Genomic DNA, 26,157 nt, shown 5'->3' on the forward strand with positions numbered 1-26,157 from the left:
CCCTCTCAGCTCTTGCACTGGAGGTATACTAATTTCCTCCCCAATTCAAAACAACCATATACATGAGGACAGTTAATATCTTCTAATGTCAGAATTGTTCTACTTTGTCTTTGTTTTAAAGTCACAGGAATTTAGAATTCATCTAGCTAACTCTCTTATTTTAACGTAACACTTTAACATTTAGACCAAGAGTTTATCCACAAAGTAAGAGCAAAATTTGGAAAATATATAAGTATAGGTCATTAAGGGCCTTAAGTGTATTCTCTGAAAACAGAATAAATAATGATTCTCTAACCCAGTGGTTCTTAATGTGCTTCACTTATAATTCCCTTGGAGAATCTGGTGGAAAGCTATGAATCTTCTTCCTAGAGAAATAAGCACATACACACACAAAGTCGCATACAACCCCAGAAAGTACACTGTACTTTCAGCACTCTGAAACCTGTTCAATAGACTCTTAGTTGAGAACGTTGACCAAGCATTCAAATTCAACCCAACTGGTACAGTTCTTACACAAAAAGACAAAACTGATGACATTAGTTATATATGTTTCAAGTACTTAACGATACACACTTCTCTTCCCTGTGATCAAGGCATAAATTAAGACCACAGAAGAATGTACTTTTGTGTAAGCTGCAACAGACTGAATCCTCAACCTGCGTCACATTGAGAGAATGATCCCATAAAGTAAACTAATCAATTTTAAAACAGGGAGAAAAGAAGAAAACCATAAATACCTTGATGGACTGAAAAAGAATCAGAAGGCAAAATCATGGTTTTAGGTATTCATGAATTTTAAATTTGTGGCTTTTAGTCTTCTGCTTAATAAGCATTTCCTTCTTAGAAGTTACAGTAGCCTAAAGGGGTAGCTTAAAAGTAGTATGTACTAAGGAAAATACATGCTTTCTTTGGAGAACTCATATATAAAATGTTCTTTTTCTGTGGAAAAAAAATTCTAAGGAAATTAACTGTCAGATCCCTAATAATAGCACCACATTTAATAAGCAGCATAGTAATTAAATGAATAAGCATACAAGAATTTAACTTACATTCCCTTTTAAAGATAAAAAACATCCTTTACAGTTTTTTAAAGATGTACTCTCTTAGCAACTTCCAAATACTAAATAGAGTATTGTTAACTATAGTTGCTATGCTATACATTACATCCCAGGACTAGTGTATTTTATGACTGGACATGTGTACCTTTTGACTCTTCCTCAACAAAGTTTAAGCATAATTACACTTTAAATGCTTATAGGCTATCTTTCTACACTACAGTGTGGGTATTGGCAGTTTGAGAAAACTACCAGAGTTCTTTATATTAACAAATTATAGTTTCTTCTCCTAGAAAAGTTAGTGCAAAACTTCTGAATGGTGTTTTTGGAATTCTTTAATTACTTTAGTTTTTTATTTCAAAGAGGTACTAGGGTTACTATTAATCTCAAGAGCCGACTGGTTAAGATATTGGCTTGTTCTTTCCTTTTGTTTTTCAAACTCCTTGTATGTCAAGCATTGGCAAGATGTGAAATCTAAAAAAAAAAAAAAAAAAAATAGTACAGTTGGAAAAGCAAGTTAAGAAAATCATGAAAATGTACCTATTCAAACTGGTGTTATGTTGGACTTTTTTCCTCAAATATGGTAGATGACATTACTTATATTTTATTTGCTTCAGAGTAATACTGTTTCTTTACATGTGCTCTATACTTTAGCAAAACATACCTTGTCTTATTTTACATACATTATTTGATTTTATTTCCAAGATAAGTCCATGACGTAGGAGAACCAATGTACTACTATTCTAGTTTCAAGTGGAATACACTGGAATTTAAATGACATGACTCACAAATTGAAGGTGAAGGGGAGGAAAAAGTTTTCCTTGACTTTGTTAGGGTCCCTGGCTAGGTCTGAGAAGTAAACTGATAAATATAAAAACTGGAGAAAAAGCATACAAATGTATTTAGTAAGTTTTATGTGACATAGAAGCCTTCATAAGGAAATGACTCAAAGAAACAGACGTTTATACTTTATGCTAGGTTTGATGAAGAATTGGAGAAGAAAATGGCAACCCACTCCTGTACTCTTAACCCTGGAAAATCCCATGGCTACAGTTCATGGGGTCGCAAAGAGTCAGACATGACTGAGCGACTTCACTTTCTTTTCTTTGATGAAGAATACACAGTCCTGGAAGAATGTGACAAGGTAAGGTATGAGGTAATTGTAATAAACTGGGAAAAGTTAGCAAAGCCTGTTTGTTCAGATTCTTCTTGACTTCCCTTTGCCTTGGGAGATAAGGATAGTCCTTTGCTCTTGGTGTAGAGAGGGCATCTTTCATATGAAGGTGTTACAGCCTATTTCAGGGAGAAATGGCAAGAGGGGAGTAGGTCAGAGCAACCCTCCTGCTCCTGCCATTTTCTCAAACTCTTTCAGCTTAAAATATTCAATGTCATGTGCCACGTTTTGGGGTAGTGTGTCCTGAACCATCAGAAGCATGTACAAAACGTGAACAAAGAATTTCATGAATGTGAGCAGTCTTTTTTGCATCTCCCTATCTTGGAGAAGGCAATGGCACCCCACTCCAGTACTCTTGCCTGGAAAATCCCATGGATGGAGGAGCCTGGTAGGCTGCAGTCCATGGGGTTGCAAAGAGTCAGAAATGACTGAGCGACTTCTCTTTCACTTTTCAGTTTCATGCATTGCAGAAGGTAATGGCAACCCACTCCAGTGTTCTTGCCTGGAGAATCCCAGGGATGGTGGAGCCTGGTGGGCTGCCATCTACGGGGTCACACAGAGTCGGACACGACTGAAGTGACTTAGCAGCAGCAGTGAGCTGTCTTAGCATGTACAGTCAACTAAGCCTCTCTCTATGCTGATCTACAGATGGGGACACCTTAATCTCCAGACAAAGCAAAGCAATTCTCAATCACTGTTAACTTCTGAAATCCTACAGCCCATTAATATTAGGTTTTGTGGGTTTTTTTTTTCTTTTTCTATTTTCACTATAATGGGCTTTGCTTAAAACACACATGGTGACACCCTGGAATTACATTGCCTCTGAAAACTTAAAATCTTACTCCTAACTCTCTGTTCAGAATCTACTGTCCTTCAAATAATAATATAATAATAGCTTACAATGAATGTTTACATATGTCAAACCTTTTGTACTTTTTCTCACTAAATCTTCAATGTTCTAAGGTGTAGAGTTGTTGGCATTATTATTAGCCCTGCCTTATCAATAAAGAAACAGAAGCTTGGACCACATGGCTGAGCTAAGGTCTGAACCTGGGATCGCCCCACTCCCAGGGTTTGGAGTTTCTATACTATACCATACTGCCTTTAGCCCTGTTACAACTCACATCAATCTCAGAACACGAAAACCTGCCATGCCATTTTTCTTTGTTCATCATCTTTTTTCCATCAGACACATATCTGATCATCTGAACCACTTTCTCAGTCAGTTGATTTTAAATGTTTCTGATATCAAATATTTATCCCTGTCTTTATAATCAAGATAGCACAGGTAAAGCCCTATAATAGGAAAAAGCTTGGCTTGTTTGAGATTCCCTATTATAAATACCCCCATCTGGAAGCAGCAATGAGATACAGAAAGTATTTACCTTTTTAGAAGAAAGGTAATCAAACAGAGGGCTTCCAAAAAGAACTAGAGAAGAACTTACTCTAGAGATATTAAAAAATAACCTTAATGTAACCACCTTTTATAGCATTATACATTTATTACATACTCACCCTTGGTTCCCTTCCAACTTTTGTGACTATAACAGTCACTTAATGATATAGAAAGAATAAGTCTGAGTCAATACCTGATATGGCATCTGGATCTTCTCCATGCAGAAGCTTCTTAAATTTCTTACTAACCATATCCAATAAAGTAACTGGTGTCTACATAAAAACAGATATTTTCAAGTTTCTAATATGAATTTTTCTAGCCAGTAATCTAATACAGGGGGCTTCCCTGGTGGCTCAGACGGTAAAGAATCAGCCTGCAATGCAAGAGACCCGGGTTTGATCCTTGGGTTGGGATGATCCTCTGGAGGAGGGAATGGCAAAAAAAATCTCAGTTTTTTTGACCAATGGATAGGGGAAGAGGATTACAGATGGGGAAAGGGGGCGGGTAGCAGAAGGCCTCTGAATTATAAAGGGTGTATAAATACTTGAAACTTTTTTAGAATTCTTAAAATTCTATTTTCTACTTCCACATATGTGGTATATCTGAAACTAGGTTAACCAATCATTAGTACAGTGCTCTACTATAATAAAAATTATTTGTACTTCCATAACAGCACTGGACTAGATAATCTTGCACTGTAATCACATGATCTATATGTAAATAGTAGCTCTAAAATACGTAATAATATCATTCTCTTAAAATAGATATATACTCTTTTTCTAGTCTTAGTTATCACACAAAGGAAATCCCAGATTACAACATGTATCGGGGGAAAAAAATTCCCTCAGCTAACATTGTTATAGAGGGTAGACCTACCAATGTTGAACCTCATATCCACATAGCTCCTTCATCTTGAGCCCCAAGGTAGGTAACTTTCCATTAGCTTCTATTGTCCTGAAAATTTTCAAACATGAAGCCATCCCCATCAATTCATTCTGTCATGCAACAAAAATTTAGTGAGTGATTTCTATGTGCCAGGACAGTTCTAGGTGATAAATAAGCACATCAAGTCTGAACTCATGGAATTTGCTTTCTCAGACATGACAGCACATGAGATAAAGACAATTTCAAAAATCAGCAAATATATAATTTCAGGTAGTGATAAGTGCCATTAAGAAAGATAAAGCAGGATACAAAGCTAGAGTGAAGGAGATGGGTAGCTATCTTAATCAGAGAAGATAGAAAGATACCCCTTAGATACTGAGAGACTATCATTTTGAGCAGAGGCCTGAAGTGATGTGAAAGAGTGAGGCCGTAAAAAGACTGAAGAGAAAAGACATACCCAAGACAGCACAAGTAAAGCTCTGTAACAGGGAAAAGCTTGGCTTGCTTGAGATCCCGTATTATAAATACCCCCATCTCCATTTCCCTGAAATACTTCGTCCCCTAATCTCCAGAAACCAGTCACTGGAGTCACTTCTCCCTGCTTCCTGAATTCCATACCAGCATATCCTCCAGCCCATGTCAAGTTCCTTCTCCCTCTTAGTCCTGCTACAAAATTTGAACTAGTACCTTTATGACATTGCTAGTTCTGACATGAGGGGGAGGTAAAAAATCCTTTCTAACTTCTCAACCATATGTAGCAAAGAGGAGAATTTATTTACCTAGAGGAGGAGGCAGAGTGAGAAGAAAGTGGAGATGCTAAGTGGTAAGGAAGAGGAGGAGAGAAAACATTCTTTCTAAATTCCTGGTTGGATCTTTTTATAAGTAAGGAATAAACATGAATTATGGTTTACTGACTGTAGAATTAAACATTTATATAACCACTGCCCTAATCTCTATTTATTATATTTTATGATGAAAAATGAGGTGCAGAGTAACAACTGATTTTTAAATGAGCTTTAGAATATATTTCATTCAAAAGTCATAAAAGAGGGACTGCTTCTATTGTATATACTTAGTATCACATTTTTCTCTGAAATAATGGAAAGAAACTTCACTTAAGGGTGAGAGAACTGTTACAAAGCTCAAACCAATGTATTTCTAATGACATGAGATAAATTTTTTACACACAAAAAAACTGAGAGGGGAACAATTTGTTTTAAATATATCCACACTCCCCCAAACTCCCCTCCCATCCAGTTGAGAAGGGAATATTTCTTTATAGAGGCTTTGGAGAAATAATGCCACTAAAAGTACCAGTGTCTGGTACTAAAATAGAGTAGTGAGGCTAAAAGGTAATCTTTTTATAAGATTACCTTAGAGAAAAGTAATCTTTTTTCTTATGTTAGGAAAAAAAATCTTTTTTAAGATCTTTTTCAAAATATATCAAGAATTTGACAATGGCTCACTAACTCTATTGCTACTCCTTTGTTTCAAGTCACTACATTTCTTGCCCAGATTATTACAATAGCCTCCTAAAAGATTTTTCTGCTTCCTTCCTTCCCCCTTTATAATCTGTCCACAACACAAAAGCTAGTTGTCTTCATAAATATCAGTCAGATGAGCCCACTGTTGTGCTCAAAACCTCTCACGATTCCCCACTTTATTCCAAGGACAGGCAAAGTCTCTCCAATGGTTACAAAGCCCACCTCCTCTCTGACCTCATCTCACACTACTCTCCCCTCTGCTTACCACTTCCTTGCTCTTGTTCCTCAACACCCAGCAAGCATCACCTCCAAGGCCTCTGCTCTAGAAACCATTTTTTCTGCCCCAAACCAACCCCCCAACCCTCATGGCCATTTAATTGACTGTCCTCATGCCACTATCTGTTCAAATCTCACTTTCCCAATGAGCCCAACCTTGGCCACACCATTTAATACCATAAGCTCCTACTAACCCCCACCCTAGCACCTCAAAATTCCCTAAGACTGCTCTTTTTTTTCCTATTGCATTTGTTGCTTTTGATCAAACTATATGATGATAACTTATTAGGTGTGTTTTTATTTTTGTCTGCGCCACATAGCCTGTGGAATCCTGGTTCCCTGACCAGGGATTGAACCTGGGTCCCTGAAGCAAAAGTGAAAAAGGGCCTGCATCTTTGTGGTTTTTTTTTTTTTTTTTTTTGCTAATGTGTTCCAAGTACCTAAGACAGTGCCTGGCACATAGTAATGCAGCAGAAATAGGTTAAAGAAATTAATCAGTATACTTGTAAATATCAACTAAACACCAACATTGTTTTGAATCTGCTTCCTTCTCTTTAGCAGGTGTGGGGAGACAGCATTCCTTCAATCTTTGCCCATTATAGGTACTCAGTAAATCATTTATTAAGCAAATTTTTTGCTTTTTCATATGACACAAATAGCTTAGTAATAAGTGTGTCCAGGCAAAATGCCAGACATACCTTGAAGAGCTCATAGCAGAGCTCCAGTAGGAACAAGACTAGTTGTCCTGGCTGTACTTTTAATAATGATTTGGATTGCAAAACTGCTTTGGCAAGAGTTTTCAGGACCACCATTTTGTTATCAAATTGTAAACAAAAAGATTCATTAGCTTGAATTGGTTTTAAACGAAATAAATAGGTTTTAAAACTGTTGTTGCAATTTTTTTCAACCTGTTTTTTGTAACTTGTTGGCATTAGTTTCTGATGCAATTGCCATGAAAGTAAGTAGCCATTGTAATTCTTCTCTAATGTTGGGACAACAACAATCTTAGATATAGTTGTGTTGCTTCAAGTGCTTCTGTTCTTTTTTCATTTTCTGTTACGTGGGTTTACAAAGAAGACAAAGCAAGGGGAAAAAATAAATGCAGATTATACTACTTAGCAGTCAATTAAAATGCTGTGATGCTGTAATTGGTTTGCAGATTCATTTTTACATTCGAAAAGTTTTTATTATAAAATATTTCAAACATATAGGAAATTATCTGTATAATAGGCCAAACACATGCATAATTATATCCAACACTGTCAAACATTAATTTCCTTTTTTTTGCTGCATGCCACAGCCTGTGGGATCTTAGTTCCCCAACCAGGAATCAAACCCGCACTCTCTGCACTAGAAGCGCAAAGTCTTAATCACTGGACCACCAGAGAAGTCCCCTTAATTTGTTTTTAATGTGAAATTATATGGCCACCTAGATAACTAAAAAAAGACATGATATGTCACTCAATTTTTATTTTACTAAAAGGTCACCAAATTAGTACATCAGAAATTAATATTTACAGACACCTCAATTCTCTAGTCCTGTGAAAGTGAAAATTGAAAGTGAAAGTCGCTCAGTCATGTCCAACTCTTTGCAACTGTTTAGTCCATGGAAGTCTCCAGGCCAGAATATTGGAGTAGGTAGCCTTTCCCTTCTCCAGGGGATCTTCCCAACCCAGGTATTGAACCCGGGTCTCCAGCATTGAAGGTGGATTCTTTACCAGCTGAGCCACAAGGGAAGCCCCTCTCTAGTCCTATAGTGTATCAAAGTATTTCTTAGAATGTCCCTATGATAGAATTACCTTAGATCTAATTCCTATACTACATTATTACATTTGACATTACAATTTACATGGCAGGGAAAAAGTAGTGAAAAAAGAACTCTATGAGGGAATGTGCTGGTGATCTAGTTGTTAGGACTCCGTGCTTTCACTGACAGGTCCTTTGGTTTCGTCTGTGGTGGGGGAACTAAGATTCCATAAGCCATGGTCTTTGGAAAAAAAAGACTCCATGAAGTAATTTGATACCATAGAAAAAAATATTAAAATGCAACATTCAGGGAATTCCATGGTGGTCCAGTGGCTAGGAATCCATGCTTCCACTGCAAGGGGCATGGGTTCAGTCCCTTCTTGGGGAACTAAGATCCTACCTCCTGCAGAGCAGAGCCAAAAAAAGCAATACTCATATAATACATATAATTTTCCACAACTCGTATCTTCAGGTTTTATTATTATGCAATAACTGAAGTTTAAACATCACTTAACTAAAAGTTCAATAATTCCTGAATAAATACCAATATACTCATCAGTTAATAAGCAGCCTCTCTCCTGATTTGGAAAACTCAGCAGTGGCCACAGGACTGGAAAAGGTCAGTTTTCATTCCAACCCCAAAGAAAGGCAATGCCAAAGAATGCTCAAACTACTCCACAATTACACTCATCTCACATGCTAGTAAAGTAATGCTCAAAATTCTCCAAGCCAGGCTTCAGCAATACGTGAACCGTGAACTTCCAGATGTTCAAGCTGGTTTTAGAAAAGGCAGAGGAACCAGAGATCATATTGCCAACATCTGCTGGATCATTGAAAAAGCAAGAGAGTTCTAGAAAATATCTATTTCTGCTTTATTGACTATGCCAAAGCATTTGACTGTGTGGATCACAATAAACTGTGGAAAATTGTGAAAGAGATGGGAATACCAGACCACCTGACCTGCCTCTTGAGAAACCTATATGCAGGTCAGGAAGGAACAGTTAGATCTGGACATGGAAGAACTGACTGGTTCCAAATAGGAAAAGGAGTACATCAAGGCTGTATATTGTCACCCTGCTTATTTAACTTCTATGCAGAGTACATCATGAGAAACACTGGGCTTATAGTCTACAGGGAAGAGGGAGGCAGATAATAAATAACAAAAAGTAAAATATGTCTGTGTCAGTTTGTATTAAGTTCTCTGGAGAGAAATGAAGGAAAAAAGGAGATCAGACTACACTCTGGGATTAGTGTTGTGATTTTAAATAAGATGTTGGGAATTATCATCAGGAAGATGATATTTAAGCAAAGACCTGAAGGAGAGGGAGCAGAGAAATGTGCATGTCTAGACATATTAGCCAAGTGCAGAGCTGATAAACAGAATAGCTAGCTCCATGTGAGGAAATTAAGACTCAAGAAGGATGTTGTGGCAACACATACAGTCACCACCATATTCTTAATGGCACATTTCTTATCCAATCATCTCTGTGCTGGGTGAAGGGGATTCAAGGGGACACACTTCGCATTTGAAGAGCATACAATCCATCCAGTGTTTAGGATAGCCTAAACACAAACATATGTACAGATGAGTGTATGTGTATATGTGTATAAATAAAAAGAAAATTTTTATAAAATAAGGAAGCAGTATATGAGCCATTCATTCACTAAGTGTTACATACCAACAGCTAAGCACTGGGCCATTCAACAGGAGATAAAATGGTGAACAAAGATGAAGACTGTCCCTAAGTACCTCACACTCCAGTAGGAAACAAAGACAAGTCAACAGGCAATTTCATTCAGCGTGTAAATGTTTTGGTGGGAGAAGTACAGTGTGTTCAGTAGGAATCACACTTCACTTTGGCTGAGGAAACCTTTGTACAATGTATTCTTCTGGAAGTCAAGTAAAACTGATGAATAGTGGAATTGCTCTAGCCGATCTGGACATTCCCCTCAGGAGAGAGGGAGAGTGCCTGCATCTTTAGAATCCCTAACATTTCTAAAATATATTTCAAAAATATTAGTATATTCGCTTCAAAATATTAGTCATTATATTTTTTTATATTTCTGATACATTTTACAGGTGTTATCAGAAAGAAACACCTGTAAAAAATAAACGAATCTCAGTAAAGAAACACATCTCACCTGTAAAAAGTAAACAAATCTCAGCAAAGGTTCACCTTGACTCTACTAGTCGCACAAATGCAAATTTGCAAGAAGCCTGCAGTCCTGGCTTTATCACTGCTGGCAGAATTTTCGACTCAATTCAAGTGAAGTAGGTTTCTCAGTTTGGGGGGAATTAAGGAATGACCTTTTTCAAAAACAAAGAAAAGAAGAACTCGATAGTTTTATTTCTCGGCTGACATTTATACAGGTGTATTGCCAACTGCATACCTTTAGTCAGCCATATTTTTCCAAATAGAAAGTAGCTTAGATTTTCTTGTGGGCCAGCTAATTATTTAATTTTATAAAACCATACAGTTTTATATGTGTTGATACATCTGAGGGGGTGTTTTTGTGCTTGAGGATCACAGAATAGTCAGATTACAGTGGATAATGACAACAACAAAAGCTCCAACCATGCCTGATTTCTTAGAATTTAAAGAAACTTCCAAATGCATTTTTCCAAAAATTTTGGTATGAAAACTTTTAAAAAGTGAATTTTTTTTACTCATTAGATATAAGAACAATCAATTTTAAAGTTAGTTCTCTTTTGCAAGCCCTTTTACAAAACAAAAAACAAAAAAAACCCCTACTTTAGTGGGATTTAGTAGATTTAAGACTTTCAAAGATAAAGAGACTTGTTATTAGTAACTTATGAAAGAGTACCTCTTTCAAAACCATGTTTTATTAGAAAGAACAACTAAAATAGGTTCTCTGTTTCTCTATTCTGAAGGCTTACAGGTTCAGTTGGGACAAAGAGCAAACATACCAACTACATATATTTCAACTGTACCCATTTAATAGTTTACAATACTTTGTTGCAACAATAATGATAAGACATTGGGTAAAAGTATGGAAATCTAGGTGTGAGTCCTTTTTAAAAATTTATTTTACTGTGTCAAGTCTTAGTTGCAGCACATCAGATCTTCTGGCACACCATGCAGCCCACAGGCTTAGTTTCTCCAAGGCATGTGAGATCCTAGTTCCCCGACAATGGATTGAACCCCCATCCCCTAAAGTGCAAGGTGGATTCTCAACCACTGAACCACCAGGGAAGTTCCCAGGTCTGAGTCTTGATGCCATTCGTTAACTGCAGAAACTTTGCAAGTTATCTAACTCAGTTTCCGTGTCTATAAAATAAATAGTCTAAACTAAAGTAGAGGTTCCCAGACTTGGCTGAATTTTGTTTTAACATAAAGTCTCCTCTTTTAGGGGATTCCCTGGAAGTTCAGTGGTCAGAACTCAGAACTTTCACTGCTGTGAAAGTGAAAGTCGCTCAGTTGTGTCTGACTTTTTGCATGGATAGTCCATGGAATTCTCCAGGCCAAAATACTGGAGTACATAGCCGTTCCCTTCTCCAGGGAATCTTCCCAACTCAGGGATCAAACCCAGGTCTCCCGCACTGCAAGTGGATTCTTTATCATCTGAGTCACCAGCTAAGCCATGACTCAGGTGCAATCCCTGATAGGGGAACTAAGATCCCACAAGATACACAGTACAGCCAAAAAAAATCTCCTTTTTTAAAATGCAAAACTTGATAATTATTATTTTGTAACAATGTTTAAAATATCTGGCTAAACACAAAAAGTGTTAAAACTAAAGATATTTCTATTTTCACCTAACATTTTTTGTTAAATATGTTATTCATAGAAGAGTATATAAATGCATGTAAACCATTTAAAGTATTTGGGAGACGAATGCAAGAAAAAGAAGAGACATAAACCCTATTTTCCTTTTTAGAAAATTAATAGATGTCTGTAAAACTGAAAAAACATGAAGCAGCAGTATAAGCATGATATTTAGAGACATGAGATACATTTATAACATACATGGGTTACAATATAGAGAATTGTAAATGGTTGTCTTTGGAGAGGGGCAAATACATGAGAAGGAGAAGGCAATGACAACCCACTCCAATACTCTTGCCTGGAAAGTCCCATGGACGGAGGAGCCTGGTGGGCTGCAGTCCGTGGGGTTGCAAAGAGTCGGATATGACTGAGCGACTTCACTTTCACTTTTCACTTTCATGCATTGGAGAAGGAAATGGCAACCCACTCCAGTATTCTTGCCTGGAGAATCCCAGGGACGGGGGAGCCTGGTGGGCTGCCATCTATGGGGTCACACAGAGTCGGACACGACTGAAGCGACTTAGCAGCAGCAGCAGCAGCAGCAAATGCATGAGAGGAGAACGGTAGGAAACATATTTTTTGATGAGAAAATCTGTAGGACTACTTTGTTTTATATTATGTATAACAAAGATACAAATAAAAATGTTTTTAAAAGTACATAAGAGTGCCATCTTTCTTTCCCTTACCATGTCTTATTTATTTATCCTTTTCAGTCTGTTTTCCCAACTATAAAATGAAAGTTCTACCCTCACTTTACAGGTCTATTGTTAAATTATAGATAACAAATATAAAATGCATTAACAAGTTACTTGGCCCAGAGAAAGGCCCAACAAATGAAAATTACTTTTATAAGCATCTTCACTGATAAATTATATCCATCTTTAGTTAGGAATTTCTTTTTATTTTTGTTTATTTTTGTGTCTGATTCTTTGCAATCCCATGGATTGCAGCTCGTCAGGCTTCCCTGTTCTTCACTATCTCCTGGAGTTTGCTCAAACTCATGTCCACTGAATTGGTGACGCTATCTAACCATCGCATCCTCTGTTATCCCCTTCTCCTGCTGCCTTCAATCTTTCCCAGCATCAGGGTGTGTGACACCCTTTCAAACGTGTCAACTCTTTCTATCAGGTAGTCAGAGGATTGAAGCTTCAGCTTCAGCATCAGTCCTTCCAGTTGATGTACTTTAGGATTGACTGGTTTGATCTCCTTGCTGTCCAACAGACTCTTGAGAGTTCTCCAGCACCACAGTTTGAAAGCATCAAGGCTTCAGCACTCAACCTTCCTTATGGTCCGACTCTTACATCCATACATGACTACTGGAAAAACCATAGCTTTGACTGTACAGACCTTTGTCAGCCAGGTGATGTCTCTGTTTTTCAATATATTATTTAGGTTTGTCTTAATTTCATGGCTTGAGTCACCATCCACAGTGATTTTGGAGCCCAAGAAAAAGAAATCTGTCAGTTCCCACTTTCCCCCCATCTATTTGCCATGAAGTGACGGGATCTGATGCCATGATCTTTGGTTTCTGAATGTCAAGTTTTAAGCTAGTGTTTTCACTCCTCTTTTACCTTCATCAAGAGGCTGTTTAGTTCCTCTTTGCTATCTGCCATTAAGGTGGTGTCATGTACATATCTGAGGTTACTGATATTATTGCTTCTTGACCTGCATACAGGTTTCTCCAGAGACAGGTAAGGTATCCTATATCCTCATGGGAAAACAATGAGACAAGTTTTTCTTTTTCACTCAAAATAAGTAAAAATCGAATTCTTGTTGGCTCCTCTTTTTCAGCCTGTCCTCTAAATATTCCTCTTTCTCAGAGTTTTCTTCTAGTTTCTCTTCTCTTCTCATTTGCACCCTTTCTTTGGGCACCATGCATTTCTCTTCTCACACTCATCCTAGTATTGCTGATAACTTTTGCTCCTCCAGTGTGCAAATCATGCTTGTTTTGCTTCTGTCATGGTTTGACCACACGCAGAATAGTATGTAACCATTATGAATTGTGATTGCATCCCTCCTAACTGCCCTGGGCATGGGGCTCTTCTTTCCACTGTTAAGTGGCATTATAAGCACAAAACCACAAATAGATGAAATATTGGGGAAGGAAGGACAAATTCCTTGATGGCTAATAAAAAAATCTGCCTGCAGTGCAGAAGATTTGGGTTCGATCACTGGGTTGGGAAGGCTCCCTAAATGAGACAATGGCAACCTACTCCAGTAGTCTTGCATGGAGAATCCCATGGACAGAGGAGCTTGGTGGGGCTACAGTCTGTAGTGTTGCAAAGAGTTGGACATGACTGAGCAACTGAACATACAGAGGATTTACAGAGCCGTGAAACTATTCTGTATAATACTATAATGGTGGAACAGTCATCAGACATTTGTCAAAACCCACATCATAATATACACCACCAAGAGTGAACACTAATGTAAATCATGGGCTTTGAGTGATAATGATATGTCAATGTAAGTGCATGGATTACAGCAAACAACCACTCTGGTATAGGGTGTTGATAGCGGGGAGGCTGTGTATATATGGGAATTCCCTGTATTTTCTGTTCAATTTTTCTGTGAACCTAATAATGTTCTAAAAGAGTAAGGTCTATTTAAAGTCAGTTCTTCCTTAAAAGTCCTGAAAAGAACTAGTGGAAACTGAAATTACCTTTTGAAAGTGGGAGAACAGGTTTGTCAACTGTGATGCTTATAGGTAAAGCCAGACTCCCACTCATTGTGTCAATAAGTTCCTCAATTCTTTCCTCACCAATCTCTTGTGCTAGAGGATTTGAAATCATTTCATCTTCTGGTCAGTTGAAAGAAACAATATGTGAATTTCTCTATTATATATAGGACCAATATTTCAAATATGCATTTACTTATTAAAACTTACTTATACATTTCCTATTTTCAAAAAGATATCAGGCAGCTTACAGTAAAAGATACAAGTAATAAATTTATTAGATAATAGAATATCACCAAAAGAGGATGTTAGGATTGTAAATAAACAGAAAAATACATATGTTAATTCTAAGGTTATCATGGTTTCTATAACAGAGTAGAAGACTTTTGCTCTAGTTTCCATAACTTTGACTTTATCTACTTTGGTTAAATCACTTTTCAAAAACTAGGAAGCACACAATTCATCAGAGGAGATAAAGTTTTTCCTGGTATAAATTCTGAAGTATTTATGTGATCATTTCCTCATAACCGTTTTAGAGCAAATGCAGAAACAGATTAATTTATATGACTATTTCCTTTATTAATTTCTGAAAAAACTTGAAAGTAGAATATTTAAGGTTCGCTCAGTGAAGACTGTTCTGCCAGCATCTAAACACAAAATACTACAATATCTTGGTTAACACTAACCTTAAATGTTTCTTTGCTTTTATTTCATCAGTTAACCCAGTCTCAGAATTCTTTTTCCTTTTGCAAAATACATAAGATGATTTATTGCCTAGAAGCCTGTAGAGTCTATTGTTTGAACCTTCAAATTCCAATTCCTTTTCATTTTTGAATAGCTTCGTTGCTACTGGTTCCAACTCCTTTAAGACGAGAGATGTCATTACTACTTAGGCACATATTTTGCCTAAGATGACTTAATACTGCATTGACAACATAGAAACCGGTAAAAATCTTTTATGTTTGTAAATGCTGCTTCCTTCTTTTTATTTCCTCTTGAGTCTGAAGGGAGTAAATACTACCATCCCATAGCTGAGTAGCTTGAAAGGGACCAGAGCATCATGAAAAAAAATTTAAACATATGTTTCTAGCAAGTTTAGATTACACAAAAATATTTAAGTTTTTTTTGCAACCTTATGCTTTTTTATGTCATATCTGCTGCCAATGCCTTTCTTAAGTTTCTTCTCCTCGCATCCTATGGAAACTATAATAGGTTTACTAAGGTTGCACATGTTCACCTCCCAATAAAATCAGAGTAAACCTAGGAATTTGCTCTACTGATAAAACATATACTATTATGTGAATGTATAGTCTTGAAGAATATTAATTTAGGATACATTCAAAAGGAATGCACACACTTACTGAAATCTTCTTTATTACAGAGCTGTGGCTTCATCAGACTGTTTTCATTTTTTCTTTTTGACTTTTTGAACAATGACAACCTTTGCATGACAGAAATCTAGGGCAAGGAGCTGAAAAAACTTGATTTATCTGTCAGTTGTTCTTGTTGAAAAAGAAAACTTAGGAATAATGAAAACCTGAAGACAGTGAAATGTCCAGCACATGGGGAATAGTTAAATAGATTATAGTATAGCTTTATTACAGAATATTAAAAACCATTAGAAAGAATGACATTTATGGCATGAAGGATTTCATTAAGTAGTAAAAACAGAGTTGGGCGGAACAATTTGTATACTATTAATATCATTCTAGTTATGCAAAAATAAATTCCTAACCTATACACAAATATATGAAAACAGAAAGAAAGGTCTGGAAGGATAAAATTCAAACTAACCTTTGGGAAATAGATATAATGAAAGCATGTTCACTTTTCAGCATACGTGTTTCTGATTTTTATAATGTACATATATAAACTTTTTCAATTAATTGGAGACAATTAAATTTAAAAATTTAGATATAATTTACATTTCACAAAATTCACTCTCTTAAAGCGTACAATTCAATGACTTTTCATTCACAACTCTGTGCAGCCGTTTCTTTCATCTAACTCCAGACCATTTCATCACTTTAAAAAGAAGACTTCATACAGTTAGCAGTCACTCTTCATTCCCTCCTACCCCAGGGAATTTTTAATAAAATTTTTTTAGTAAGATAAGGGAATAAATGGAAACATCTAGAATGTTGTTTCTAGATTTTTGTTGTTAGAATCCAAGAATTTAAGGTCTTTCTTCCTTTGCCTATGAATAAGTGGAAGTTCAATTCAGTTCAGTTCAGTCGCTCAGTCGACCCTATGGACCGCAGAACACCAGGCCTCCCTGTCCATCACCCGGAGTTTACCCGAACTCACGTCCATTGAGTCGGTGATGCCATCCAACCATCTCAGCCTCTGTCGTCCCCTTCTCCTCTTGTCTTCAATCTTTCCCAGCATCAGGGTCTTTCCAAATGAGTCAGCTCTTCACATCAGGCGGCCAAAGTATTGGAGTTTCAGCTTCAATATCAGTCCTTCCAATGAACATTTAGGACTGATTTCCTCTAGGATGGACTGGTTGGATCTCCTTGCAGTCCAAGGGACTCTCAAGAGTCTTCTCCAACACCACAGTTCGAAAGCATCAATTCTTCGGCGCTCAGCTTTCTTTATGGTGAAAGACATGGTTTTTCTAGCTTTGACTAGACAGACCTTTGTTGGCAAAGTAATGTCTCTGCTTTTTAATATGCTGTCTAGGTTGGTCATAACTTTCTTCCAAGGAGTAAGTGAGTAACAGGAAACTGGATGCCAATTTTACATAACGGTGTGATGTTTAGAGCAAAGAAACAGTCACCTTCAAATGCCCTCTGTAGCAGAAGCTGTCTATCCTTGAACTATTACAGCGCGAGACTTTGTGGACAGTGCGTAGACAGAAGCAGGGGGCGGAAGGCAGAGTGGGAAAAGGGGAAGGTTTGAGGAGCAGGAGCAAGTACGGTCGAGGTTAGGGTAGGGTGGGATAGATAAGCCTAGGAGTCTATGAGCGGTGGAGACAAGGTTATTTTCCATGGACCAGCTGCCTAGCTAAGTGTCATTAAACAAGTAGGCCAGGTTAAAGAAATAGTCCTCGAGCTCAAGGACTTGCAGCATTGGCATCATCTTATGAACGTCCTAGAAACATAGACCAGCAGACCATACTCTTGAATCCAAGCTGCATTTTAACAACATCCCCAAATCATGTGTTCATATTGAAGTCTGAGAAGCACTGCTTTCCAGGATTTCCCAAGAAGAGTAGCTTCTGAAAAGACCCAGAGGCGGTCCTCAGTCAGAGAGGACATGTGGGCGGGGAAAGGGGCGGGTCCAGGAAGGGGGCGGGCCCCAGAGGCCTGAGCTCAGAGTTGAAACCTTCGCTCTCCGCAGCCGTCCCCCTCTTTAGGGCACATTTGGCTAGGCTCTAAAGGGCTACCTGTCCTTCTTTTCCTGGAGCCTCTAGGGCTTACGAAGCTCGATGCGTTCCGCCCAGGGCCGGGAAGCTGGATCTGGCCGTCAAGGCAAGGCTACGGAACTGCGGAGTCAAAAGATCTGCCATAAGCACGTCCACCGGACTCCGCCTCCGGCCCGTGACCCCGCCCCCACTTGGCTCTCTTGGGGCGGGGGCCAAAGACGTCGGGGCCGGAAGTGACGTCATGCCCGGACCGACTGGTCTTTCGGTCTTCTTCCCCCTCCTTTACTCTTCCTCCCCACTCCCGCCCCTCCCCTCCCTTTTCCCCTCCTCCGGTTCCAACCTTTGAGGCCGCAAGAGTGTAGGAGGCTATGGAGTAAGCCGGCGGCAGCGGCCAGGCGCCGAAGCTGAGCAGGAGCAGCCGAGAGGCGTTTGGGGGGCGGGAGAGGAAGAGCCCCAGCGCCGCCCCTCCTGAGGGAGAAGGGGAAGAGGTGAGTGACCGCCCATGGATACCGAACGACCTCCCTCACCGATCGCGCACCCGCCTGGGCTCCCCAGGCAGAGAGAAGGAATAGGGAAGGACCCGCACAGGGGGTAGGCCTCCCAAGGTCCCCGGGGTTGGCGACTGTTGCCTGGTGACGGGCCTGCTGGCTGCAGGCGGGGCCGGCTGGGTGGTAGGCGCCCTCGCGCGAAGCGGGGCTGGGGTAGCGGCAAGCTGCGGGGAGCGGATCCGGGAGGCCCGAGTCTCCCTGAGGCCTGGAAGCGACTGGAGACCCGGGGCTGGAGCCATCTGCTGGAGGGAGAGCCCCCTGCTCAGGCTCAGGAGCTCGGGTTTCCGCGGTAGAGATATTGGTTCCCTTTTGGGAAATAGGACACTACTCCGGGACTGGGTGAGAAGAGCTCCCCTCAGTGCTGAGGTGCGCCTCTGATAACCTGGGTTACCATCTGAGGCCCTCCGGCCCAGCGTCCTTTTCTGATAGGAGCTTTAGTTCTGGAATGGAAGGTTATTGTTTGTGAGGTGGGTGGGGCAGGTGTTTTGTTAAATACCCTCTTCGAGGCTCCTGCTCTCCTGTTTTTCTAAGTGGGAGAGAAAGGATGGAAGAAGGTTGAGATCCATGAAGCTTGCAAAAACTTGGGATCCGGTAGAGCACATAACTGTGGTCAGTAATTAAGGGAACCAGTGTTGTCAAGTCAGCTCCCATAACAGTCTTCCTGAGGCTCCAGTCTCAAGCGACTTAAAAGCACCAAGTCAGTAGTGACAGAGTTTTAAGTTTCAAACTAGTGTTTTTTATAGATCAAGGTCTGGAGTCAAAAAATTTACAAATTGGATTCTATGAGTAAGAAGTTTCCTAAGTCGCTTTCGCAAGCCTCTTCATTCTGGAATATTTATTATGGTTTAAGGTTAATGCTCCAAACCAGCCTGTCACAATAAAACCCCCTTCATGTTCTAGTAACAGATTGAAAGTCAGGTGGTTGAAGCTTCCTTCTGGACTTTACAGGTTATTTTTTTTGTTTGTTTGGCTTATCTTTTTTTTTTTTTCATTTAAATACTATTTTTTTTTTAAGTTTTAAAATAATTTATCAGCTGAGTGTATAAGTAGAATTCTTAAGATACTATTAAACTGTAGGCATAAAAGACAATTTTGAGGGAGTGTTTAAAGGAAAGAACCTAAAGGAAAGTAAGGACCTTCATTCTGTTCAGATCCATTTTATACACATGCAGAAACCTATTCTATTCTCTCTGATATCCAAAAACACCCAGTAAAGTAAAACACCCAATAAAATACAAGCGCAATGTACACTGAAATGTTTCTATAAAAACCAATGCCATAATTAGGCATAACTACTCATACTCACATGTTTGAAAGTCATGACTTACCTCCCAAGAAAAATAGGTCCTCTTACTGTGTTTGACTCAAGTGACTAGTTTTCATCATCCATCTTTTCTATAGGAGTTCAAGTTTGACAATTTCTTGTCTCGTATCAGTCTCTCCTGGAGTCTTATTTGAATATCTCTTGAGTCTGTTTACTCCTGGTCTTTACACTAATATTCTAGTTCCAGCCATCATCATTTCTCATTTGAATTATTTACGGTCTCCTGATTAGGGTCTTCAGCAGCAGCAGGTGGCCCTACAGAGAAGGCAATGGCAATCTATTCCAGTACTCTTGCCTGGAAAATCCCATGGACAGAGGAGCCTGGTAGGCTGCAGTCCATGGGATCGCTAGGATTGGACACGACTGAGCAACTTCCGTTTCACTTTTCACTTTCATGCATTGGAGAAGGAAATGGCAACCCACTCCAGTATTCTTGCCTGGAGAATCCCAGGGACGGGGGAGCCTGGTGGGCTGCCGTCTGTGGGGGTTGCACAGAGTCAGGCACGACTGAAGCAACTTAGTAGCAGCAGCAGCAGCAGGTGGCCCTAGTGGTAAAGAACCTACCTGCCACTGCAGGAGACATAAGAGACACAAATTTGATCCCTGGATCGGGGAGATCCCTGGATCGGGGAGATCCCTGGAGTAGGAAATGGCAACCCACTCCAGTATTCTTGCTTAGAGAATCCCATGGACAGAGGAGCCTGGCGGGCTACAGTCCATAGGGTCACAAAGGGCAGACAGGACTGAAGCGACTTAGCACACACAGAGCACACAATTAGGGTCTACCTGCATTTACTGTTGGCTCCTCCTATAGTTTTGCACACCAGACTGAGTGATTTTTTCAAAATGCAAATCTGATCACATAATCTTCATGTTTGAAACCCTTCACTTTTTTAAAGAGAAACTAAAATCCTTAACAGGCTGTTTGGGCAGCTCTTAATTGCCTTTGCAACCTCATCTCCACAGCGCCTTCTGGCCTCCTTTTCTTCTCCTAGTCACTTTGTTCTTTCTGTTATGCTTCAGGTGTATGGCATTTGATTATGATGCTTCCTTTGCCTGGAAATTCTCTTCCTTTCCTTTTCATCAAGTTAATGCCTGCTCTTCATTCAGGTTACATCAGGGAAGACTTCCCTAATTAGGATACATTCCCCTGATTATATGTTCTCATGATGCTATTACAGAATTGCCATACTGATTAATACTTATTAAATTAATGAGATTTTCCTCATGTCTTGATACTGCGTAAGTGCTTAATAAATGTTTGTTAAATGTATGAATTCACTGACTACTTACAAAATGTGCCAGAAATTGTTCTCAATATTTTGTGCACATCATTGTCTTTAATCCTCACAACAGTTACTTGAGGCATGGGTGACAATTTCCATTTTTTAAAGACTGGAAATAGTGTTAGGGAGGCTAGTTGGTGGTTACAGTGCTTTTATGAAACCTGGCATCGGAACCCAGGTTTTGCTGCCACCAAAGACTGTACTTAATCATGTAATTCTCATACTGCGTGTTGTAATCACCTGGGGAGCTGCTCAAAATATGAATGCCTTGATGGCATGTTTATGGATTTTGACTCCAAAGGCTTGAGATGGTACCTTGGCACTTACATGTTTTAACTAAGTAATGATTGTTTAGTCACTAAATTGTATCCAACTTTTTGCAACCCTGTGGACTGCAGCACGCCAGGCTTCCTTGTCCTTCACCATCTCCTGGAGTTTGCTGAAATTCATGTCCGTTGAGTTGGTGATGCTATTTAACCATCTAATCCTCTGCTGCCCTCTTTTCCTTTTGCCTTCAGTCTTCCCAGCATCAGAGTCTTTTCCAATGAGTCGGCCCTTCCCATCAGGTGGCCAGAGTATTGGAGCTTCAGTTTCAGCATCAGTCCTTCCAATAACTATTCAGGCCTGATTTCCTTTAGGATTGACTGGTTTGATCTCTTTGCAGTCCAGGGAACTCTCAACAGTCTTCTCCAGCACCACAGTTTAGACGTTCACCAGAATTTGAAGATCATTGCTTTGAAGTTTGAAAACCACTTTTTTCGACAACACTTCTGTGCTGTATGAGTTTCGGTTTTCACGCATTTCAGTTGTACTGCACTGCACTGTATTTCACATTAATCACAGTCCTAAGGAAATAAGCTTAGTTATCATTTTGTCTAATTTCCTAGTCAGTTATTCTTTTTCTTCTGGCTAGAGTTGCTAAAATAAAAGTAGAGAAGTCACTTTGCTGACAGAGGTCCTTATGGTCAAAGCTATGGTTTTTCCGGTATTCATATACAGACGTGAGAGTTGGACCATAAAGAAGGCTGAGCGCTGAAGAATTGATGATTTTGAACTGTGGTGCTGGAGAAGGCTCTTGAGAGTCCCTTGAACAGCAAGGAGATCAAACCAGCCAATCCTAAAGGAAATCAACCCTAAATATTCACTGGAAGGACTGATGTTGAAGCTGAAGCTCCAGTACTTTGGCCACCTAATACGAAAAGCCGACTCACTAGAAAAGACCCTGATACTGGGAAAGATTGAGAACAAGAGGAGGAGGGGACAACAGAGGATGAGATGGTTGGATGGCATTGACTCAATGGACATGAGTTTGAGCAAACTCTGGGAGAAAGTGAAGGACAGGGAAGCCTGGCGTGCTGCAGTTCATGGGGTCCCAAAGAGTCAGACACAGCTTAGCGACTGAACAACAGAGTTGCTGAACAGTGAGACACTGCCAGCCCATGCTGTTGGTTTTTTAAAAAATTATAATAATTTCCAAATGTCTGGTTGACTTTCTGTAGTAAAAACTGTGCTTAGTTCATGGGCTGAAAGTGCCTTCTAAACAGTTGGATGTAATTTTTCCTCAAATTTTACTTATTGTTCAAATTAGCTATTTGATACTTTAGCATATGTTGCCTTGTAACCTCACATTCTGCTTCTAAAATCTTACTGTATACAAACTTAATGATGAAAACAATGTTTTACTTCTTGTTTCTCCTACTGTACCTAGCCTGGTGCTTTTCACCTCTTCTGTACCCAGTAATTTATTGAGTGATGTGTGCTTCACTCTACATTGCTAAGTCTTCTTAGTTTTTTGTTTCTTAAATCAGGGATGTCTCTTGAAATAATCGGTTCTAGCTCAACTTATAATAATTATATACTGTTTGTAGTTATAAAGAGAATGATTGTGTTCAGCTGATATAATCTTTGTTTCCCAAGTAAAACTAAACATGGTTTCTGTTCCCGAGTAAAACTAAACATGGTTTCTGTTCCCGAGTAAAACTAAACATGGTTTCTGTATAGGCCAAAGAATGTTTTTAACCATTTTTTAAAACTCTGTCTTTTTAAAAACTTCAGTAATCTGTAAGCAGCCCCTACCAAAAAAAAAGTATTTCAAAAATTTTGCGGTTGGTTTGCTTCTCTACCTCTTGCCACTTTGATGGTAAGCTCTTTCATGGCTTATTTTTTCTTTACTTCTTTTTTCCCCAGTTTCTTATGTGGTGTCAGGTACATAGTGGGTGCTCAATAAATATTGAATAGTTCACCAGATGAATTTTCATGTCTGTTTCTACCTTGGGTACACCAGTGTTGCCTCTGTTTGGCTAATGGATAGGCAACTCAAATTTGAACATTAACTCTGAAAATATCCTTTGTTTTGATACTCAACTATTTATAGTTTTCAAGTCACATCATATATAGTCTTCCTCCCCCTTGTGTCTTGGCACAGTCCTTTCTGGAAACTCCTTCACTTTTCTACTACTTGAAAAACACTTCTCTTCTTTTAAATTTTTTTACTGATTTATAAACACTTCATTTTTGAGCCCATCTTCATGTTCCCAAAGCATGTTACATTCATACTCTAGTTAACTGGTTTAAGTCTTTGCAGGTCAGAGTTTGGTACTCAACTGAGTCCCTAAATAGCAGAAATGTTTCCATTTACATCTGTATTCCCAACATATGACAAGTGCATGGCATGTAATACATAGCTTAGGCAGATTTAGAGGAAAGGATATGTAGGTTTTAAATAGGATTTTAATGTCTCTTCCACCTTCCCATCAAAATCAGTAGCAGATGTTCATAGAAAACAACTTGGCATGGCAATAAATGTTTTCATAATTCCAGCAGCAACATTTTCCAGCTGCTTTCAGAAATGCAGTATTAAAAAGAAAAAGGAAAGTGAATTTTTATTTCTGTTTATAGACAGTTCAAATCTTTAACAGAAGAAAGTAAGTTATATCTAAATAAATATAATTTAACTGAGAAAATAGGACACAAACTAATGCTCCCTTTGTCTAGTGGCGTCAGAATTTTTTTTTGTGAACGGTTTAGATAGTTACAGAGTTTCTAATTTCTAGATTATGTTTTATTTTTATCAGAACCTTGGAGTTTTGCTTATTAATTGAAGTAAGCTTGTTCTGTACACTCCTGTAATAACTATCTTGTTTCTTAATTGTAGTTCTGTGACAGATAAGGCATAGGATTTTGCCATTAACTAAAGCACAAACCCCTTCAGAATTTCTTACCAAACTTTGTTTTGCTTTACTCTTAAGAGACTTTCAGGATTAATGCATTCTTGAACTGCATTTTCCCTTTTGGCATGCCTGCTTAGGTTTTGTATACCCAGAGGAATGCCGTATAATAAGACTGGGATGGCTGAGAAAACATTTTACTTTGGTCAAGTGGGAGAAAATTGTGAAAAAGAGTTGGTTAGGAAAATTTGAAAGACACACACTTGTTATCAGGCAAATCAATTTTAGGAAAGAATACACATGAACTTCCCTGGTGGCTCACTGGTAGAGTATACCTGCCGGTGCAGGAGATGGGTTTCAATCACTGAAATGAAAAGATCCCCTGGAGAAGGAAATGGCAACCCACTCCAGTATTTTGTCTGGGAAATCCCATGGACAGAGAAGCCTGACGGAGTCCATGGAATTGCAGAAGAGTGAAACAGGACTTAGCATCTAAACAACAACACACGGCATGAGTGATAGGCCTTTAGACCTCTTTCTGTGCGGTAGACCCTTAAACAATCTAGTGAAGCCTATAGACCTGTTCTCAGAGTAACATTTTCGCAGCTTGTCAGTTTGTTTCTACAAAAGCCTCTGGGATTCTGATTGGATTGCATCGAGTCTATAGATTGATGGGGAAAATTGACAATATCTTGACAATATTGTACAAACAACAATATTGTCTGTACAACTTTTTCCATTTAAGTCATCTTCAGTTTTTCACAGAAAATTTTATTTTCATTATGCAAGTCTTTGTGTCTTTTTAAAGTCCTTGTATCTTGTTAAATTTATTCATAAGTATTTTGTGTCCTTAAAATGCTATTTTTTCCATTTGCTGTATTTATTTGCATCAGTGTTTGCCTTTAAAATTTTTTACTTTGCATGTCAACTTTTCTTTTAGTTCCTTATTTTTTTAAATTGAAGTATGTTTGATTTACAGTGTTTAGTTTCAAGCATATACCAAAGTGATTTAGTTATGCATACATACATACATATATGTATTTTCTTTTCAAGGTCATTTCCCATTATAAGTTACTACAAGATACTTTCTCATAGGCCTAGGCTCCAATGAAATCACTGTTTTTACCCTTGGTTCCAGTGCTTGTGAGATTTTTGTGTGCATCCTTTAAGAATGAAGTCTGTGGAACTCCAATGGCTAAGCCCAGCTGGCCTTCAAAGCCAAATGCTCTTGGGGTTCTTCCTCCCAGTGTGCTATATAGCTCTGGGCTGGGGAGGCTGATATGGGGCTCAGAACTCACTCCTGTGAGAGAACCTCTGTAATAAAATTTTTCTCTAGTTTGTGGGGAAATATCTCGTATCCTGGGGGAGTATCCTGGAATGTGAAGTCAAGTGGGCCTTAGAAAGCATCACTACGAACAAAGCTAGTGGAGGTAATGGAATTCCAGTAGAGCTATTTCAAATCCTGAAAGATGATGCTGTGAAAGTGCTGCACTCAATATGCCAGCAAATTTGGAAAACTCAGCAGTGGCCACAGGACTGGAAAAGGTCAGTTTTCATTCCAATCCCAAAGAAAGGCAATGCCAAAGAATGCTCAAACTACCGCACAATTGCACTCATCTCACATGCTAGTAAAGTAATGCTCAAAATTCTCCAAGCCAGGCTTCAGCAATATGTGAACCGTGAACTTCCTGATGTTCAAGCTGGTTTTAGAAAAGGCAGAGGAACCAGAGATCAAATTGCCAACATCTGCTGGATCATGGAAAAAGCAAGAGAGTTCCAGAAAAACATCTACTTCTGCTTTATTGACTATGCCAAAGCCTTTGACTGTGTGGGTCACAATAAACTGTGGAAAATTCTGAAAGAGATGGGAATACTAGACCACCTAACCTGACTCTTGAGAAATCTGTATGCAGGTCAGGAAGCAACAGTTAGAACTGGACATGGAAGAACAGACTGGTTCCAAATAGGAAAAGGAGTATGTTGA

General features: G+C 38.9%; 2 protein-coding genes across 5 annotated transcripts in view; one reads left to right on the forward strand and one right to left on the reverse strand.

The window, feature by feature from the left end:
* Positions 1-1,353: 1,353 nt before the first annotated feature.
* Positions 1,354-18,459, reverse strand: DEPDC4 (DEP domain containing 4). The gene is given in 11 exon segments (XM_060413675.1): positions 1,354-1,529; positions 3,819-3,897; positions 6,969-7,117; positions 7,179-7,260; positions 7,262-7,323; positions 14,467-14,604; positions 14,778-14,914; positions 15,144-15,338; positions 15,340-15,541; positions 17,870-17,948; positions 17,951-18,459. Coding segments are annotated over 11 exon segments (1,440 nt in total). The 5' UTR covers positions 18,092-18,459.
* The window catches only part of SCYL2 (SCY1 like pseudokinase 2), a 53,633-nt gene continuing 45,565 nt past the window's right edge, over positions 18,090-26,157 (forward strand). For 2 of the 4 annotated variants that reach the window (XM_004006650.6, XM_027967658.3), the window contains exon 1: positions 18,090-18,336. The gene's annotated coding sequence lies outside the window, so the exon portion shown is untranslated. Of the gene's footprint in view, positions 18,440-26,157 lie in introns of all 4 variants that reach the window. The other 2 variants (XM_060414111.1, XM_027967657.3) reach the window with 2 other exon arrangements.

Source organism: Ovis aries, chromosome 3, assembly GCF_016772045.2.
Source record: "Ovis aries strain OAR_USU_Benz2616 breed Rambouillet chromosome 3, ARS-UI_Ramb_v3.0, whole genome shotgun sequence".
Taxonomy (NCBI): domain Eukaryota; kingdom Metazoa; phylum Chordata; class Mammalia; order Artiodactyla; family Bovidae; genus Ovis; species Ovis aries.